A 21,080-nucleotide genomic window follows, 5' to 3' on the forward strand; every position below is an offset into this window, starting at 1 on the left:
CATCAGGGGCCCTCTGAGCACACCAGCCGTGAAGCCCGGCGAGGTTTCCGTTCCCGCTTCCCGGAGCCCCGTGTCTGGGACGGGAAGCAGCAGCGTGCGGGGACAACCGAGCCGCCCACCCGGCTCTCACGGCTGCCACCGCAGCTCCCGCGCTCTGCGGCCCGGCCCGGCCCGCCCCCGCCCGGCTGGCGGCGGGGTACGCCCCAAGCGCAGGCGCACCTCGCGCTGGCGCGGGGCAGAGCGCGCGAAAATCACAACCCGGCGGTGCGAGCTGGGCCGCGCGGTAAGCCGCTGGGGGGGGGCTGGGACCGGGGCCGTGCGGCTGCGCTCGGCGCGGGGTTCTCAGGCCGCCCACCGGCTCCGCCGCGGCGGCGGGGTTCTGCCCCCTGACTGGAAGGGGAGCTACACCCCGCACCCGGCCCGACCGCGACACCCCACGCCATGGTGGGCGCGGGTGAGAGGGTCCGCGCATGCGTATTGGCGCTAGCGCGGCCTGGGGGCTGCCTTGAGGGGTGGGGCACGGGAGGGCGGGGCCCGCGCCGGAGTCGGTGGGCTCGGTGCGAGGTTGGCGGTAAGGGTACGAGGCGGATTGTCGGGCCTCCTGCTGTAATCGGTGCTGCGCTGCGTTGCTCATCCTGCGGACTGCATATCGGGCCTCCCGGAGCTGCCGCTGTCGCTCTTGTGGGGTCGTCCCTTGGTGTTTCACGCCTTGCTGCAGCTGTGCCTCTTCTTGCCTTAACGGGCGACGTAGTTCTGTTGTACTTCCTCAAAAGCGAGAGTGGTTTTGCCGGCGGGGGGGAAGAGGGGGATTGGGACTAGGTGATGTTCAAAGTCTCTTTACAAACCAAACCATCCTGTTCCTCCGTGAATGCTGGTTGGGCTGTGAGTTGTCAAAGGTGGGAATGCCTTGCGATGAAGGAGTGCACTTGGGGCCGCATGCACGTCCCAGTACTTGACCAGTATTGTCTGGTACTGAAAACCTTTGGAAAGAGAAGGACTTACGCATCGCTGCCTGCATCTTGATGTTCCCCTTTGCTCTAGTGGGAACTGAGTGGTAAAATGTAATTCTGTGGCACATGTACGAGACCAGTGTGACTACAATACATGGATAACTTTCTGAGTGGTTCACAGAGGGCTGTAGTGAGAAGTGTACAGGTTTGTTGCTGATTTATGAGATGTGCTGACTTTTGCACTGCGCAGTCTGGCATTTGCAGACATCTGCTCCAGTGGATGATACAGTATGCTTTCACAGAATACTGTCAGCATGCTGGTCTTTTATTTGCAGTAGAGGTTGGGGAAGACCAATGCCTTAGAAGTACTGGGAGAAGCTGCCATTTTTATTCCTGGTTTTTGTTCAAGAATGTAGGTAATTAAAGCATTTCTTTCCACTTCTCCAAAATTTTCCAAGTCACCATGGTTCATATGGAAGAATGTCTAAAAATCTGGTAGTTGTTGCTTTTCTAGCACAGTGAAGAATTCTTTATGCAAAATTTATGGGACATAACATTCTAGTGGTGGGCCACTGAAAAATCTTTGAGATTAATTTGGGATTTTATTTTTTTTTTTTCCAATGTGTAATTTTTAAGGATCTGGAGCTTCTACCTCCCAGTTCAAACTCTTGTGAATCTTGTTTTGTAAAATGAAAGTTTTCTTATCAAGGTGTATTGTGAGCTACTGACAAGTCGGTGAGAGTCCCGCGTCTGTAGTGTTTTGGCGCTGCTGGAGAGGGCCCTCTTACTCGTCGGCCGTGTTTCCTCCGTGTTACAGCCTCGCTCCCCGAGCTCTGTGTGGATGTTTGTTCGCTACTGCCATCTCTTGGGGAGAAGCAGGCTTGCTGGACGTTCAGTTTGGTTCTCTAGTGGTTGGTTTGTAAAGAGAATACAAACTAGGATGTATTTGCTCCTTGGGGGAGACTTGCCTTTAAAGAACTTGGCAGTGGGATAGTATGAGTCACGAACCGATTCTGAACGTTAACTTTTCTGTTGTAGGCGTTGATAAAGTTTTTATAATCATTTCTCTGCTTCTTGTCTTAGTTTCCCCGGGAAATGAAATCTGTGTGATTCCACGTCCTCATGTCTTTGACTACTAAGAATTGAGCTTGTTAGTCAATTTTAACCAAGTTTGAAACCAGGATAAAGGTTTGCAAACAATTTGTTCCATGTTTTGTTTGTCAGTGGTCCTTGCTCAGCACTTGCAGCTGGGTCTGCTGGATGGTGAATTTAACCACAGGCTAATACATAGTATCATGGGTGGAAGTGTCATGAGGAATACCAATGGGAGCTGGGGTTTTAAGGATGGTATTACGGGGAGTTAAAGCAACAAAGGGTACCTATTTTATGGTACTAGACAGATCTGTTCTCCTGTTAATGGAGTAACCTTGTGCACTCAGTGTACTTTTAAACCATAACTGCTTTTCTTTCTTTTTCCCTAAGCGATACTTTCAGTATACTGACTTCCTATTGTGAAGGGGTTGGTTTTGACAAAGATGTCTTTCAAAAGGGGTGAAGGATCCTGTAAAGGGTGAAGGATGGGTCAAACAAGTTTTCCCTGCAACAGCAATACAGAAAATGTTAAGAGTCCTTTGATACACATTGAATCAATTCTCATGTTTACAGGAAGGTAAATATATTGTATGACACTAATCACAAATAAAAATTTTCAGGCTTTGATTTGTGGATTACTTTTTTTTTTAATACAAAGTATTTTGTGCCAACCCAATCTAAAAAGGCGCAAAAGTATACCAGGTTGTAAAGGTCTTTTTGCATGTATAAATAGTACAACAGCTCTCAAAAATCAAGTCAAATCTTGAATTAAACAATTTACCTTTCACTAAGATGGTAACTGACTGAACTGTCTGGTTAATGTTATCAGAAATGACAGAAATTAATATTAGCATTGCTAAATGAAGACAATGATAATGCTCTGAAAACTTCTGAAACCACTTTAGGACCACATAGTTAATCTACTTTCTGAGCTACAGGGATGTAGAACATGTTAAATATTTTCACCTTGGTGTGGGCCACTAACTTTGCAGATATTGCAAAAGTATTTAAAATTAGTAAAACTTAGTAATGCATTTTCTTATAGAAATAATACTGATTTTAGGTGGCTAGGATAAATCTTGTGAGATGATTTGGAGTTGAATGCTGTATCCCCAATACAAAAATACTCTATTCCTATTAATAATAAACAAAGATAACAATAAATCATAAAGACAACTCTTTATTAATTTAAATCTTTTGAATTTGGGAATTTTTAGTTACAGGTTATTTAACACCTTTTCAGGAGTGCTTTTACTGTATGTAATGGTAAATGATGGACTCACCAGATATAAGGTGTTCACAAGAGGTTTCTGCTGTTACTGTTTTTAACTGTCAGCCTTGCATTTAGTTATGGGGTTCTGATGTAGCACTTCTATGTGCATTTTTAACTTTTATTAAAAATTCTGTAGGCGAGCAATGCTGTGAGGTTTATTTTCATAAGCTCACTAGTAATGAATTACACAGGTATCATTGGACACAGTTTAAAGACTGATGACTTGCTCAAATGTGATGTGCATAGCAGCAGTTACGGTACTATGGTGAAATAAAGTCCGTGAGGCTACAACAGCAGAAGGAATTTCGTAAGTCTTTGAGAGGAATAAATACTTTTTACTAGCAAATGGAGCAAATCTGATGTTATCAGACATGTATTTTAATTTGATTAAAAAAATACACTGTACTACTAAACTTTAAAATTAGAGCACTAGCAATGAGTCTTCTGTAGAGGTGAAGTAGAGCAGGCCTTGGAAACTGAAGTTACTTCTTTCATGTCATGTGAAATATGTCAGAAGTGAGAATCAGATCAGACTCGTGATTACTGGAGCCAATTTGCAAGGCTGTCCTTCCTGCCTCCTGGTAGATTCACTGAACGTGTTTATTTTATGAATCTTGATTAACTGTGTGACAGTATTGAAATATTCCAGACAGTGACTGTAATAAAGTATCATAATATACAGCTAAATTGACATATATGAGTGTCCAAGGAGAGGAGGCCAAGAGATATACCACTAGCTAATACTTTATTTCTGTGTTGTACGTTTAAAGTTCTCATCTATCGTGAAGTGACCCAAATTCATAAGGAACTCCCTTCCCATAGAATACCAGAACTATATAGCTTTAATTTAATGATGAGGGTCGTATTACTAAACTGTGAGTTTTTAATGAACAAAAGTGACAGAAATCTTACTTACAAGTCACAGGATCCACTACTTGCACATTAAAAAGCCCATGCCCATAGAATATCCAGGAATAACTGAGAGCTTCCCAAACAAATGCCTTATGGCTTTGAGTATCACTGCCTTGTCTCCAGTTCAAATGCCCACATAACTAATTATTGCTGCAGTATGAGTCTGACTGAGTGAATCACTGAAAGACTCTGCTCTAGATGTTTCTGAGGAAACTTTTCTTGTTTGCAAAGAATGAATAGCCTGATTTAATGCCTGTGAATAGCATGAAACCTTGTCAATGGACTCCAGTAGCAAGTGTTTGTGGTAGTGTGTTAAAATAATGTATAACAAAAAGATGTAAATGTTGTTGTGGATGTCGTGAAGTTATTTTTATTCTTCTGAAGAATGCGTTTTTCCTTTTCTGTCAGGTGTACTTAGTGCCATAACTACATCTTTATTCAGAAGGTTTTATTCTGAGGTGTGAGTGGTCAGGGAGGGAGGTGGGAAAAGTAGGAAACTCTTTGGTAAGGTTGATTTTTGTGTTTGTTTTGTGGTTGATTTTTATTTTGCTTTGATTTTGTTTTGTTGTTTTTTCTTATGCCAAAGAGAAATGCATTCTTTTGTTTGCAAACTTGCCTTCATTCTTTGTGGACTATGTGAATGCTTTTCACAGAATTTCAGTAGCCTCAACTGATGTTAGGATGAATATGTATAATTTTTACTTAGGTGTATTATGCTGTCACTGGAGTTCATATGGAAGTAAGTGCATATAATAAAAACAGGAAAGCAAATACTTTGATGTGTGGTTGTTTTTTTTGTTTTTTTTTTTTTGTGTGTGTTTTTTTCTTTTTGTGGAATATTGCCCTTTACTGTTGCATAAACAGTCGTTCCATGCTTGAGGAGCCTAGGTTAAATAATAGATTATCTTTGAGGGAATCACAGTATCACAGTATGCTAGAGATTGGAAGGGGCCTCAAAAGATCATCTAGTCCAATCCCCCTGCCAGAGCAGGAACACCTAGATAGGGTTACACAGGAATGTGTCCAGGCGGGTTTTGGATGTCTCCAGAGAAGGAGATTCCACAGCCCCCCTGTGCAGCCTGTTCCAGTGTTCTGTCACCCTCACTGAGAAGGAGTTTCTTCTCAAGTTTATGTGGAACCTCTTGTGTTCCAGTTTGTACCCATTTCCCCTTGTCCTGTCATTGTTTGCCACTGAGAAGAGCCTGGCTCCATCCTCGTGACACTCCCCCTTTATATATTTATATACACTAATAAGGTCACCCCTCAGTCTCTTCTTCTCCAAACTATAGAGACCCAGCTCCCTCAGTCTTTCCTCATAAGGGAGATGCTCCACTCCCTTAATCATCTTAGTTGCCCTGCGCTGGACTCTCTCCAGCAGGTCCCTGTCCTTCTTAAACTGAGGGGCCCAGAACTGGACACAATATTCCAGATGAGGTCTCACCAGGGCTGAGTAGAGGGGAAGGAGAACCTCTCTCGACCTACTAACCACCCCCCTTCTAATACACCCCAGGATGCCATTGGCCTTCTTGGCCACAAGGGCACAGTGTCGGCTCATGGTCACCCTGTCGTCCACCAGGACCCCCAGGTCCCTCTCCCCTACACTGCTCTCTAACAGGTCGTTCCCCAACCTATACTGGAACCTGGGGTTGTTCCTGCCCAGATGCAGGACTCTACACTTTCCCTTGTTATATTTCATCAAGTTATTCCCTGCCCAACTCTCCAGCCTGTCCAGGTCTCGCTGGATGGCAGCACAGCCTTCTGGCGTGTCAGCCACCCCTCCCAGCTTAGTGTCATCAGCAAACTTGCTGATAGTACACTCAATTCCTTCATCTGAATCATTGATGAATATATTAAATAATACTGGTCCCAGTACCGACCCTTGAGGCACTCCACTAGATACAGGCCTCCAACTAGACTCCGCCCCATAGACTGCAACTTTCTGGCTTCTCTCCTTCAGCCAGTTCACAGTCCACCTCACTACCTGATCATCCAGACCACACTTCCTCAATTTAGCTGCGAGGATGCTGTGGGAGACTGTGTCAAACGCTTTGCTGAAGTCAAGGTAGACCACATCCACCTCTCTGCCATCATCCATCCGCCGTGTTATTTCCTCATAAAAGGCTACGAGATTGGTCAAGCATGACTTCCCCTTGGTGAAGCCATGTTGACTGCTCCTCATAACCCTCTTATCCTTGATATGCCTTATGATGGCACCAAGGATAAGGTGTTCCATCACTTTCCCAGGAATGGAGGTGAGGCTGACTGGTCTATAGTTACCTGGGTCCTCCTTCTTGCCCTTTTTGAAGACAGGAGTGACATTTGCTTTCCTCCAGTCCTCAGGCACCTCTCCCGTTTCCCAAGACTTGGTAAAGATGATGGAGAGTGGTCTAGCAATGACCTCCGCCAGTTCCCTCAGCACCCGTGGGTACATCCCATCTGGACCCATGGATTTATGGATGTCCAGATTGCTCAACTGGTCTGTAACCCATTCCTCATCGACTAAGGCAGACTACTCCGTTGACCTGACTTCATCTGAGGTCTCAGAGGTACAGGGCTCTTCAGGACTGCCTCCTGCAGAGTAGACAGAGACAAAAAAGGCATTCAGTAACTCTGCCATCTCTGTCCTTGAGAAGCAGTGGTGTCTAATGTGCTAGTACCTAGGAGATTTCTGTCTTCTATCTCCTCCTGCCATTTGTTTCCTCAGTGACTTTGGACAAGTCATTTTCTGTTTGCGCTTCAGTTTCCTTATGCAAATGTAGAAATGCTTTAACTTTGTATAAATGAAGAATTTCAGTGAAAGGTATATGCTTCATCACTGCAGTAAATATTAGAGATGTTTGGAGAAAAGGAATTCACTTAGTATAAACAAGACAACTCTATGTACTGTATGCATAGCCCTGGCACTTTTTAAACTGATGTTCAAATACTTGTGATAATGAGTTTGGGCTATGTGTCTTTTCTTGTATCTGTGTAAGTCAGGTGTAAAGCTTGAATTTGGGAAAGTTGCATGGCCCTTACAGAAGCACGGTTGTCAGAAATATGAAGCCCTTTAGTGATAAGTTGAATTTAATTGAAGAAAGAACAGCTAGTCATACTTCTCTGTGTCTAAATAGATGGTGTCTCTTGCTGCCCACCCAATCTCTTGAGCCCTGCCCCCCCACCTCTTTTTCTTTTTTCTTTTTTTTTTTTTAAATGGTGAAACACATGTAAATATTTTCAGACCATCCTCCCCATTTGCAGAATGCCCTTTACTCTATAGGTCATATATGATTTCTTTGAAGAGAGGACTGATATTCTAACTTGCTGTGTACAGATGAGGGAACTAAGGAATTACTGTGCATTTGTTTGTTGCAGAACTTAAAGTGAAACATCTGAAAAGAAAAACAGAAAAAAAGCCAAAGCTTGGTGTATGTGTACCCATGAAAGAGAGGAATGCTTTTTATTTCATGGTAAAACTTTGAATTAATCCCTTAAGTTTTTTTCAGAGGAAATCAATTTTAAGGGAACAGATTTCTCTGTATGCCATTCAAGCACTATATAGATACAAGTTAATCGTGGGAAAGGCTCAGTGATAAGGGAAGCTTGGATGATTTGTTTGGTTTATGAACATAACTAGACTAGACTAGGGCTATTTTGGTTGGAAGGGACCTCAATGATTATCGAGACCAACTGCCTGACCAATTTACGGATGACCAAGTTAAAGCATGGTATTAAAGGCATTATCCACTGATACCGAGAGGCTTGGGGCATTGACCACTTCTCTAGGAAGTCTGTTCTAATGTTTGACTACCTTTCTGGTAAAGGAATGCTTCCTAATGTCCCTTCTGAACCTTCCCTGGTGCAGCTTTGAACCACTGTTTCATGTCCTATCACTGAATCCCGGGGAGAAGAGATCAGCAGCTCCCTCTCCGTGTCACCTCTTCAGGAAGGTGCAGAGAGCCATGAAGTCGCCCCTCAGCCTCCTTCTCTCCAGCCTAGAGAAACTCAGAGCCCTCAGCCGCTCCTCACAGCACACAGCTCCAGTTCTATCACCAGCTTTGCTGGCTCCCTCTGGGTGCAGTCAAGGACCTTCACATCCTACTGAGACTCTGGGGACCAGCACTGTACAGAGTACTCAAGGTGAGGCTGCACCAACGCTGAGTGCAGCAGTTAATCACCTCTTTTGACTGGCTGGTGATGCTGTGTTCAGTGCACCCCAGGAAGTGGTTTGCCCTCCTGGCTGCCAGGGCACACAGCTGACATGCATTGAGCCTGATGTCAGTTAGCACCCCCAGACCAGTTTTTTCCTGAAGTGGTGGTCAGTAGAGAAGAGGTTGAACGAAGCCTTTTAGGCATCTGAAGTTACAGTCAAAATGTCTCATAGTGGATTTAAGCTAGAGGAAATAGTGGTAGCCATATGTAAAAGTGGTAGCCATATGTAAAAAGTACAGTTTGTATTTTCTACAAAAATTTCTCTCTGAGCAGTTATACTTAATTCACTGGCTTACATGCAGCAAAGTGAAAACATAATATTTGCCAGAAGATGGTAATGAAAACTTTATAGTCAAGATACTGTGTGATGTATTAGCTGTCAGATTGGGGATAGTAGAAGGGGTACAAACAATAAATTGAATCTAATAAAAATTTGCCATTACTGCTAAAAGGTCTGACTTTTCTGGTGTAGTGACTTGGTGAGCTCTTACGTGGGTAAGGTTTTCAGTGTTTTGAATGTACTATGCGAAATATAGGCTCCACTGAGATGAATGAAAATTTTGCCACTGAAGTAAACGGAATCAGGATTTCATTCCTTTTCTTGTAACCTGCAAAAGAAGGTCTAAGTATGTAGTGTTTAGAGTACTGATATTGGAGGCCCATGCACAACTGACGTGTGATGTTACTAGCCATAGTGAAGCTAAACTGCTGTTAGCAATGACTGCCTTTTTTGCAGTGATGTAAAGACAAGTTACTCCTTATTTTTTCTTACAAGATGTTCTGCAGAAGCAGTTTTGCCTCCTTTAGTTCAGAGGCTGAATCAGACCTAGTGCCTTTCCAGAACTGCATTTATCCTTTCTTAGCATTGTCTTCTTAGTTACATTTCTCTTTGTGTGGCCTTTATTGCAGCTGTTGTCACAGAAGTCAGCTGGAAATGAGCTGGGCTGAGTGAAAAGGCTCTGTCCAGCAAACTAAACCCAAGAATACTTTAACATTTATCTGCAGTTGAGCTATCCCCAAAAATTTTTATCCCTCTAGCACTTATGAGAGATTGCCACATTACAGTGACCTGTTACCAAAGTAATCTTGGAAGGTTTGCTATTTAGATTATGCAAGACAAAATATTTAAGTTTTTCCCTTACTGCAGAAATAAATTGAAAGGGAGATATGCTTCACCACCGTCCCCCTGCCCCTATTTCAAGAAGACTGTGAAGGTGTGTACTTGTTTGTGCTTCTGTTCACCATGCCTAGTATGTAATTTCTAGATTCTCCTGTGTTTTGTGATATATTGTTGTCCCCTTTTGTGGTAGATCCTGGTGTACTGATGGGGGATAAACAATTCAGATACGGAATAAGCAAGGAGTTAAAGGCTGAGCTGGAAGCCCTCAGTTTTTTTCAAGTGTGGCTTTTGTTTTGGAAGGCCGTGTTGATCTGTTTAGCGTAAGTGTGCACCGGTCAAATCCGGGATTTGCTTTATTACCTTGAAACAAATTTAAATTTTGTACATATTTTGCCAGATGGTATGGACAGCTTTATGTGGGCCTTGCTGGGTTTTGATCTGGATAGTCCTGACATTGAAATTCTTTTAAATTATGATGTTATGTAGTTTGTTACTTCGTTGAATTGTGTAGAGCTTTCTGTCAGAAATAACAAAGAGGCTTCACTTCATTGTCTGTTTTCTCAGCTTAAATTTAACTTAAAGATTTAAAATACTTGTGACGTTTGGGTCTTAGTATCTTGGTTGGCACCTTTCCTGCAGGAGCAACTTTCAGTGGCTTTTGGTCAGACTTCGTATTCAATTTGTACTTAAAAACCTGGTAATACATTCTGTGGGATGGTAATTCCATCTTTTGTATATGGAAGTGAGAATTAATTGCCTTGTTGTCCTAATAAGATCTGTTAAGGAAAGGTAAAAAATAACATCCGTAAAATTCGGTGATACCTCTCCGAAATGCCTTATTTCACATCTTCCACTATTCCCCTGGGCAAAAGATAAGAGTAGATGGATGTGCTGAGATAATATTATTTTCTTTCCTTAAAGAGGGTTTTATTCTTAGCCTCTTGAAATGGGAAAGTCAGGGGAAGGTTCTGCTGCTACAAGTCTGCCATTAGAACCAGAAAGTATTAAAATAATTTTTTATGTGTGAAACGGTTATTATTATCAGGGAAGGCTAATAAATAGTATTTTTTTGGTCATGGAGCTTATGGCCTGATGAATAGGAAGAAGGCTTTTTTACTATCATATAGTCCTTTTGGGAGAGAGAGGGAGATGTAATGTTTTCAGAGTGTTCTAGGAAGGGACATCTTTTGTGAATCCTGGCAATGCATGCTTCTTCAGGGCATCGATTCTTCTCCAGTTCTTCAGGGCAACAGAGCACAACTGGAAGCATCATTTTGCTGTTTGCAGTTTTACTCAGTTAGAACCTGTGCTAGAGATTTAATAACCTGTTCTCCGGATAAGTAGCTTTGTTAGTGACCACAGTCCCTTAAAGATTAAAATTGGGCTCTTTTTACAGTAAGATCTGATAATGTAATTCAGAAGACAGATCTGACAACTGTTAAAATACTAATTTTCAGGGTAAATAGAGGAAACGAATACAGAGGAGTAAAACAGATGAGTTAAGTCATCTTTGTTGAGAATTGTTGATCTAAATGTTGAATTATAAGGACAACCATCTGCTTGACAGCTGTTTAGTTTACCAGATTTTGCATTTTGCTAAGCCAGTGCTGGTTCCTTTCTTTTAGCAAATCTTTGTTCTTTAGTTTTGCTTCCAGAAGAAGATATATTTGCATGCAATTTGTTTTAATTTCGAAAGTCTGCATGCAGACAGGAAGTTTTCTATGAGTGGTTTGATCTTTCTGTAAAATATCTGTGGATGTAAGCACAAAGAGGATTAGGAAAACTTGCTCCTAACTGAAAAATTAATAAAAAGTCAACATTGGATGTGAGCACAGTCCAGAATCAAGGTGGAAATTTTCTCTAGATTATTCTTGACTGCTGGACTGCCAGTGAATGCTGATTAGACTTAATACCAACCCATAAACTACCCTGTAAAGCTAATTTCTCAGCAAGAGACCGTGTGAAAACCAAGATGACATTAATAAATAATACATATTTTACATTTTTCCTAGGATTTGCTACTCTTGGGCCTTTCTGCAGTTTCTGAAATATTATTCACTTTTCTCCAAATTTATTTTTGGGGGGCTAGTGGTGGGTTTTTTTTTAAAGTAGGAAATAAATCATCTTTCATCTTGCTGCCTAATTAAGTATGCATTACAGTTTTGGTCGTGGCAAGTAAAATTAGAGCTGTCAAGGTGAAGGTGAAAAATATGCTTGTGGTATATTGTATGTTTCAGTTGTGGGAACAAGGTGAAAGAACATAATAGACATTTGAGGTAGAGAAAGAATAAATGAGAAAATAGTATCTATGTTCTGGATAACTGCTACTTTTTTTTATTTTGACATAACCCTAAAATATCATCCATTAAATAGTAACTTTGTGATACGGTTATCGTCTTTTAAACATGAAAACAGTTAATAGTCTAACTGTAATTAATAGTCTTCTGCTCTATTAATTTATCAACCATGATCTATCATAATCAAGTTAAGGGTGATTAAGGAGTCAAAATCATCAAATATACTTTTGTTTATAAAATATACTCAAGTGCTTACCTAATATCTAGTCTCCTAATTCTTAGTATTAGTCTCCTAATATATGTTAGAGTAATAAAGGTGCACAAAAAGACTGCTCTATGGCTTTTGTAAGTGTTAACAACCCTAAAAATAATTTTGAATTTGGAATGTATGCTTATGTGTTGTGTTAGCTCAATAGTGACCTGTTCTGCTTGGGGCCTTTGGACCCTGATGTCATTTTAGTATTTTAACTGTTTTCTTGTTTTGTTTTTTCCTTGAAAGCTGTGGTTGCTGATGGGTAAGACTTGAAAGAGAGATGGAGTAATGGAAAGTAAAGTGTTCGTTTGGAGTGTGTAGCTACTTATTACTGCTTCAAGGAAAAGTACACAAATGAGAGCTTTATGCCTTGAATGCAAGTTTTTGTCACATTAATTTGGAATGCTGTGACATAAGGCAATATTGTACCTTAATGGTGTCTCAAAGATCCTTCTACTTGAAATGATTTTATTTATTTAAAAGTAAGAGCTGGATTTACAAGATTAAAGACAAACTAAGTAATAAAAGTTCAGTAGTAATTTTTGGCAGTCTATTAAAGCCAGATGTGGGGGATATCGAAAGCTATTAACATTTGTTACTGAATTTTCTATGATTGACAGAAATTCTTTCTGAGGAGGGATAATGTTTTGATATATATATATTATATATTCCCTTTTTATTATATCTGAGTCCCAAGCTGCAGAATTCCTAATAGTGAAGAAGTCGCCTTTTTTTTTTTTTCCTGTTTTTATGGTTTTATTTAAAAATATTTTATTTCTACAGTTCTAGAGGAAAAAGAAAAAAGAAAAGGAATTCCGTTATTGTACTAATTAACATGATGAATGCACAAATGCTTCATTTTCAGACTGTAGGTGAAGACATAGTTGTGCAAAGTTTTCAACAAACTTTGTGTGTATTCCACCTATGGATATAGTTCACTCTGTCACAAAGGAGTAGTAGTATATCAGACGTGTCCTAACATGGAAGACTCTTGACAGTGTGGTACTTGCATGTATGCATCAAGTGTAGCAGCAGCTCTGTTGTTGAATGACCTGGTATACTGTAGGGCTTTGCCTCAGGATCTGGTAAGAAAAGTAACTAACGTGTTACATTTCAGACACTAATCCAGATAGCTCACTTGATAGAATAAAACTAACCCATTGTTAGTAATGTTGCCTTCAGCTTGTGAAAGATACAGCAAGTACCCTCATGCCTGAGCTGCGCAGGGTTCCCTGTGCTTAAAAGTGCAAGACCAGAAGGGTTTGACTGGAGATTTTGAGAACGGAGGACTTGACTGTTTCGTCCCCTTCTTCCTAGAAGTAAAGGGTATTTTAAGGCAATTCACAGTAAATCCAACTTCTGCATTTCTCAGTATTGTGGAGTAAATAGTCATAAGTAAGAAGGAGGTTTTGATTTTTGGCAGCTGAAGCAAAAGGAGTCCCAGCTAATTGAAGAGAGTGGAAACAAGCTGGAAAGATAATTCAGGAATATACTTGACAGTATGACAAGTCGTTTATCACGTTTTTGTTACCTGTAATTTCTGTAGGTCTTTTAGCATGTTTTGTACCTTACTGGGGTCTGGATGTTTAAATTACATTTAATTAATAGTTTTATATTTCTTTTGTTAATAAGCTATATATTCTGTGACAGATGTTTTTTGAGATGAAATCTGTATGTCAGGTTTGGTGTGTTATATTTTCTTTTTAATGCATGCAATAGTTTTACTGGGTGCTCTTCAGTAATGTTGAGATAAAGGCAAGACTAAACGATGTTATTAAAATTGCTCTTTTCAGGACTAGATGCTATAGTTAAATAGTAACTGTTTCATTAGAGGCTTCTCAAGAAAGCAAATGTAAGTTCAGCTTGAAAGTTATGCTATTGCAAAATAGAACAGGTGCTTGGCATCATTCTTTTTTCTGGTTTTGTCTTAGTACGGCATAAGTAATGTGATGCAGCAAAATATTAGTGCATATTAGTGTACTGCTCAAGGATGAATCAAAGCGCATACTAAAATGCTAAACAAGGCCAATGGCCTGTATGAACAATGCAGCAAAAATCTTGGAAATGTAAATGTCACTTTATACTCTTGTGTAGATCTCAGGATAAGTTTTCTAAGAATATGAACTGATTGTATCCCAAAACAGATAATAGCAATATTTTTAGCACTTAAAGAATTTTCTTTGTGATGATAATTTTCTGAAAACTACGTTCAGTTCTTAATAATTGCTGCAAGGGCTTCTGGTACTACCATTGAATTGGTGAGAATAGTTATATAAGGCTTCACAGAAGTGCTCAACCATTCCTCCTCCTCAAAAAAAGAGTGCAAACAAAAATTCTTGTTTCATGTAACTCTTCATGATTTCTTTCTTTTTTTTTTTTTTTTCAGTGTATATGTAGGAGTATATTGCAGATATGCACTGCAGATTTCCTGTTCTCTTAGTCATAAGGAACACTTGCTCCTTATTTCTGATATTAGAGTATTTTGAGCAGTTTCAGAAAATTGATTGCACCGAAACATACATTTATTTGTCCCTTAGTCCACTTCAGAAATGGAACAGATAACTGATTCCTCCATTTTTGCCTGTAAGTGTATCCATGAATGAGCATTTGACAGCAGCTAGACTTTCTAAACTGCTTTAGAAACAGAACTCTGGTTTTGTTTCAGCAGCAAATGGTGGGAAAGGAGCAAGTTTAGGATTGATCCTTCTGAAGATGGCCTCTGAGCTCTGGAGTGTATAGTTGTTTTTTTTTAGTGCAGGTTCTTTGCTTAGGCTTTCATACAACAAGAACTGTGGAAATTTAATGCATTTCAGGTGAGGATTTTGAATAGCACTGCACACAGAACTACTTTGTTTTTTGGTGAAGGAAAACCAGGTTTATGTAACTAGAACAAGTCGGTTGATGGAACGCTATTTTGCTCATATCAAGATACTCAGAACAGGTATTTTAAGGGAATTAACAATCAGAAACTGTAATAAATGAACATTTGCAGCTAGCAGCATATAGAATATCTATACTTTTAAAGATTTCCTTTATCCTACTATTTGTGCTGATGTCCTTCCTTTTGACTTTGTTTGTAGTTTAAAAATAACATATATAAATCTTTGACAGTTTTTCTGCAAGGCAAAGGCTCTGGACCAGCGAAGGAGTTGCTAAGGAGTCTCTCTAAATCAGCAATCCAGTTTATTTAGTTGTGTCCTGGGTTCATCAGGACAGTTATTTTTCTTCCCAGTAGCTGGTGGCATGCTGTGTTTTGGCTTTAATCTGAGAACAATGCTGATAACACAGATGTTTTCACTGTTGCTCAGTAGCTCCTATCCTGAACAAGGACTTTTCAGTCTCTCATGCTCTGACAGTGAGGAGGGGCACAATTAGCCAGGAGAAAGCAGAGACAGGACACCTGACCCAAACTAGCTAAAGGGGTATTCCATACCACAGCACATCATGCCCAGTAAATAAACTGTTCTTACCTCAACCTGTGGGTTTTATCAATTCTCTTCCACCCAGTGGTGAGCTGGTGGCTATGTGCTGCTGTGTTACCGGCTGTGTACAAACCACTACAAGCTGTAATTAAGAAGGGAGGTAAACTACCTTTCTTGTGGAGCTGGGATTTCAGACATCTGGAAAAAGACCACCTTACCTGATGGTGGCTGTGCCATTCTGCATACTGTAATAGTAGCTACAGGTACCTGGTATAGGAGACAAGGTCCTTGATTTCCTTACCTGGGATTCTCTGTTGATACCTAATCAGTTCATGTGACTGGCCCCAGAATGCTGGAGTGCTTGTGGTTCTCCCTCTTTCCCACTCTTTTTTTTTTTTTCCCCCCTTAAATTTTTTGGAGCCATTTTGTCAGGGTCCTTATTTTTCAGTTATTTGGAAGGATCTGTCTCACCTGGGAACATCAAACAGGCTCATTACATATTTTAATAAATATGTAAATTCAGATCCTGGTTTTAATTTGTTCTTCATCATGTTCCTGTGATGATAAGAGTGTTTGCTGGCTAATGCTGCTTATTGCCTATGTCCCTTCAGGAAGCTGTGGTAATGAAGTCTTGTGGCCTGCTTTTGATACTCATAGAAGACCAACAAGATCTTGGCACTGTACATGTCCATTAAGAGTTCTGCTGCCAGCAGTAGTTGCAGGTAGAAAAAGGAGTGGAATAGAGAACAAAAGCAGTGGCTTGGCTTACACTGCTTTGAACATGTTTAGTATGAATATGCATTGAACTCTGGCAAGCCAACAGCTTTACCTTCCTTACTTCCTTTTTTTTTTTTTTTTTTTTTTCTTTTCTGGACAGGATCCAATGCCAAATAATGGCTGTGATCCATTACGTGGAATATAGTTATTTATTACTTGTAGAAATGAAACAAGTTTATTAACCATCTTTAGATTTCTATCTGGCTCAGATTAGCATGCTATGTAAGTGATGTGATTGTAAAGGTTAGCTGTATAAAGATAGCTTGATTTACAGGCCTGCTGCTGAGGTTCAGGTTTGTTTTTTTCGTCTGTAGCTTGCAAAGATAAATGTTCATTGATTTCTGTGGCATCTGTGGGTGTCTGAATTGTCTCCAGGTGGGCAACAGTTCATTTCTAGAAACTGCCACCACATTTGTGTGAATTGACAGTTGTCTTTAAAGTCTTGACAGAAAGAAGAATGAATGGCTGCAAGTTTGTTTGCTCTTTCAGCCTATTAGGTGTTTCTTTCAGAGAGATTTAAAGGTGGCTATAGTGCCTCGTGTGCTGCTTTCTGTCCTTCTGCCAACGAAAAATGTAATGGCAAAGCAGAAGAAAAATGTGTCATGGGTGTTGGATTTGTTGTTTTGTGGTTTGGTGTGTTTTTTTTTTTACTCTGGCAGTTTGTCCAGAATTTAATATTCTGGGTTGGCAATAACGCTCATCTCTCAAAGTTTTAACAGCAATGTGTGCCATTGGGTTTAGATTATATATGGTACAGCTTTTATTCAGAACTGAGTTATATGAAAATCTGCATGTGGTCGTATTTTTTCTTCTCCTTTGCGTAATCATACAAATTAAAAAAGAGCTGAAATACTAAATATATGTTTCCTTGAAGGAGAATACTCTTTGTGTACTTAAAACTAAGATCGATTACAAATGTAGAAATTACTAGCAAAGGTCCCCTGACCCCCTTTGTTTTGGTTGAGCCTTATTTTAATGCTTTCATTTACCTGAAAATGGACATTTTCAGTTTTATATCATGCAAAGCATTCTAAGTAAATACACACATTATTCTAATATGCTTTGAGTGAAATATTGGTGACGACAAATTCAGGTAATAAAAGCCTGAGACACAGCTGGGTGGTACTTTCTCAGGTAATTTACTGATTACTGTGACCCCTTTGCTACTTTGTCACAATGGGGTTATTATTTTCCCTCTTACTACTACAAAGAAAATTGTCACCCTTATGAGATGTAAGGCACCCCTCATGCCTCCCTTTCACATGTGAACACAAAAAATGTTAGCAGAAATCCTTCCTCCCATTTTCAGTCTTGATTTGAGGACAGTGTCAGGACTGCCTGATGTGGAGTTACAATTTCTTTTTTTAGGATTGTGGGATGGCTGAGGACACTCCAGTGACCGAACTGAACTTTGAATATTGGTTGGATAAAGCTATTGAATGGGGTCAAGCCACCACGCTGGAATCCCAGAAGGATGTGTGCCTTCATCTGCCCGAGCTCCAAAAGTTCCTACATGCGGTTTATGAAACTTTGAAACATATGGTAAGTGACTCTAAAAGGAAGAGTGACCTGTCTTGAAGACACCTCAGAAACAATCTGCACCGTGTTTTGACAAAAACAGAAGCTAACAGTAGCAAAGTGGTTTGTGTTATTGACCTAACGTATTGCTGGATCAGAGAGGCAAATTGGGGCAACAGTCACAGGTAATGGAAACAGGAGTGTGCTTCCTGTAGCCCTGATTTATTGTGAAAGGAGCTTTTTCTTCTTGATTGGTTGTTGTCACGTGAGATTTCGTAGCCAATGCTCTAGCCTCTTTAAAGAACCCTTTAAAAATAAACAAGAATTTGATTCTGGTTGTCAGGTCATAAATTAGATTATTTAAAGGCCTTAACATGCAAAACTGTAACTGATCCTTTAAATCTTAGAGAGTCTGTTGACACGTTAACCCCAGTGTTGTGGCACACATAGTGAATTCTAGCAGAATGGTCAGATCTTTGGCATATGCTACTGCCTGTTCTGTTTAGCAATTTAATTACTGTCTTCACTCTACTGAGTGCTTTTTTAAAAAACAAATTTAGTTTTTTATATGTTTAGTTGTGTTTATGTTTTTTCTGATCATGTCTTTTTCAGTATAATTATCTTAAAAAATAATGTATTATGGCGTAAAGATGACTTCTTATGGAAGTATTTATTTTTAAATATTCTTTTTATCTGAAGAGTGTAGAGTTATTACAATTTTCTGAACTGAATTTAACTTTTAAATAATTTTTTTTTGGGGAGTGGTGTTTCTTCCTGCTTTTTTATATGTCTTTTTCTTAAGAGGGAAGTAAAAAAAAAAAAAAAAAGTTGCTACTTCAAGTAATCCGAGGCTTAGCCTGAAATGGACCTTGTGAATATGGCCCCAGAAAGTCTAGGGCTAGCCCCAAATGTGAGACAAATGTAAGGAATTTATTGCAGCAGCAGGAGATGGTTATCGTTCCTGCTACTTGCATGTTATCTCAGAACAGCACCATTTTTAAAAGCCTTCATTTATTAGATAGTAAAGCTACAAAAATGGAAAAATAAGACTGATTGCAGGGGATTGTATATAAAATACATTGTCTACTGCTTTTACAGTGAAGCTGGTTTCTATTTGGTTAAAAGTTAAATGGCAGTTTGTTACTGGCTGGTTAGTCATTACATAAGTTAAAGAAAACAAGCAAAAGTAACAGAAAGACACTTAGTTTTGTCCATAGTGGGTATTAATTTCTTCAGAAACTGTGAGGCAGTATATAAAGCAGTGAGGATGACCACAAATGTAGTTCAATTGTGCTTTTATTATCATGGGATCTTGCTTACTAGTACTGTTTTCAGATTACTGGATGTGAGGCAAATGAGATTTTCTAGCATAATGAAATATTAGGTGAGGAAATTACCTACTTAAGATTTAATTTATTTGAATTATGACATTATAGCCAATTTCAGGAAGTTCTGCTTTTATTACGTATCTGCAGGTGTTCTGCTTCCAGAACATTACACAACAAAACCATTGTGATTGTAATTTCCAAAAATCTGTATCATTAATGGTTCTCCTAACCTACTTTTGATGTTCAGTGTATTTATTATCTTTTTGTTTGTTTTTATGTTTTAACAGGATTCAGTTGTAGCAATCCAGCGGTTTCCGTTAATTGGCCAGCTTTTAGGAAGGCTTTGTTGGAATCCTTTTGTTATAGGATATGGTAAGAACATGTAATGATATTTCTGCAGCAGTTCCGTAAACTTTATTCTAAAGGAATTAGGAAAATATGACTTGTTATATACTTTGACTTTTTCCCAAAAGCAGAGCAATCTTTTTTACTGAAGTGAATTTTGGAGATTAAAAGATTAGCCAAATTATTTAAAATATGTGGCATTGTGAAATCTTAAATTTACTTTGGGAGCTAATTAATTTAATTGATTAGTTAGAGAATCTTTACTTGGAAGCAGTAGATTTTAAACCCAGTGAGTGTTACTGTGCATCATGATTTAAGTTTTTCTTATTTTCTTGACATATTAATTACATTTTTGTTAGGTTCTCAATATGCATAAAATCAAGTGTTCCAGATTACTTTAAACAAAAATTTCTTGCACTTATACATAATAATATTCTATTATATATGCTAATATAAAATAATTATTTTTTCTGATACTTGGTTTGTTTTTACATTGGTGTAGAGCTCTCCTAATTTATGGGTGTGTTTGGATTTATTGAGTTTATTCTGAGTATGTGTTTTCTTCCTCTTGTGAACTAGTGAAAATGCACGTAGAATCAAAACCAAAGCTGTGAAGTGGTGACATGGGAAAAAAGTGTATGAAAAACTAAAAGCCTCTTACTGGTAGTGTATGTAAGTGTACGTGAAAATAAGCATGATAAAAATAAACTGGGGACAGAAGAACTGTTGGGAGGGAGGAAACACTACTTCTGTACCTCACCAGCAGCTCCAGTACATTTTTTGGGAAGTGAGATGTTGATAAATGACTTGTGATCTACCTTTAAGCAGAAAACTAATGCTGAGCTTCTCTGTGAGTCCCTTAAAATAATCTTTTGCCAGTTTTCTGCTACTACTACAGCTACAAAGAAAACCCCCAAAAGTCACATTTTGTCTCTTGTACTTTATGCCCCCTTTTGGGGAAATACAGGAAAGAACAATTTTTGGTTCACCTAGAAGGGCTTATTAAGTCAAGTACAGCATATGTCTTCTGATTTGGCTTTGTCTTCTAGTCAGCTCCAAGCACAAACAGAATGAACTTGTCTGCAAAACACATGGTAGGTGTGTGTTATGTCATCACTTCCCCTCTGAAACGAAAATTTGGGAAGGAATCATTGATTTAAATATAAATCACTTTTGCAGGGTGGCAAATGTGTGCTTTTGTGGCACCTTTTGAGAAAAGCCTTCTTCATACTTTGTAGGCTTTTTTTTTTTTTTTACAATGGAGAGGCTCCCTTTTTTGATCATAGTTCTAGTTTTTCAGAAAGTTGGTAATTGTTGATGTTTACAATTACACATATGCTTTTCTTCTAAGCTTTTGTTTGGAGTGTACAAGTCTTTAGACCATCAGTTTTTCTGAGCTGACAATGTGTTCTGGTCTATTTTTCCTCACAGTTGAAAGCCATGTGTTTCTTCTTTTGACTCCTTTTCACAACAGCCCCAGAAATACGCTTTTGATTTCCTCTACTTCTTTCTTCTTTGGGTACCTCAGCATTTTCTAAAACAAGAAAAGTACTTTTTTTGCAAATCGATCATTACCTCTGAAGATTGCAAGAGAATGAAGTT

The 21,080-nt window shown here is 39.4% G+C and overlaps 1 protein-coding gene across 5 annotated transcripts in view; it reads left to right on the plus strand.

Moving 5' to 3' along the window:
• The first annotated feature begins 528 nt into the window (after nt 1-528).
• FANCC (FA complementation group C) overlaps nt 529-21,080 on the plus strand; it is an 88,404-nt gene continuing 67,852 nt past the window's right edge. Inside the window, exons 1-5 of one of the 5 annotated variants that reach the window (XM_061377534.1) lie at nt 529-571; nt 2,034-2,138; nt 14,757-14,901; nt 17,656-17,829; nt 19,421-19,505. In XM_061377534.1, coding sequence (XP_061233518.1) covers nt 17,665-17,829; nt 19,421-19,505 — 250 coding nt within the window. In that variant the 5' untranslated portion in view covers nt 529-571; nt 2,034-2,138; nt 14,757-14,901; nt 17,656-17,664. Of the gene's footprint in view, nt 572-650; nt 748-2,033; nt 2,139-14,756; nt 14,902-17,655; nt 17,830-19,420; nt 19,506-21,080 lie in introns of those variants that run through there. The other 4 variants (XM_061377533.1, XM_061377531.1, XM_061377532.1 and 1 more) reach the window with 4 other exon arrangements.

Source organism: Neopsephotus bourkii, unplaced genomic scaffold, assembly GCF_033783945.1.
Source record: "Neopsephotus bourkii isolate Nb327-2 ecotype Australia unplaced genomic scaffold, CSIRO-AGI_Nbou_v1 NB_1759, whole genome shotgun sequence".
In the NCBI taxonomy this organism is placed as follows: Eukaryota; Metazoa; Chordata; class Aves; order Psittaciformes; family Psittacidae; genus Neopsephotus; species Neopsephotus bourkii.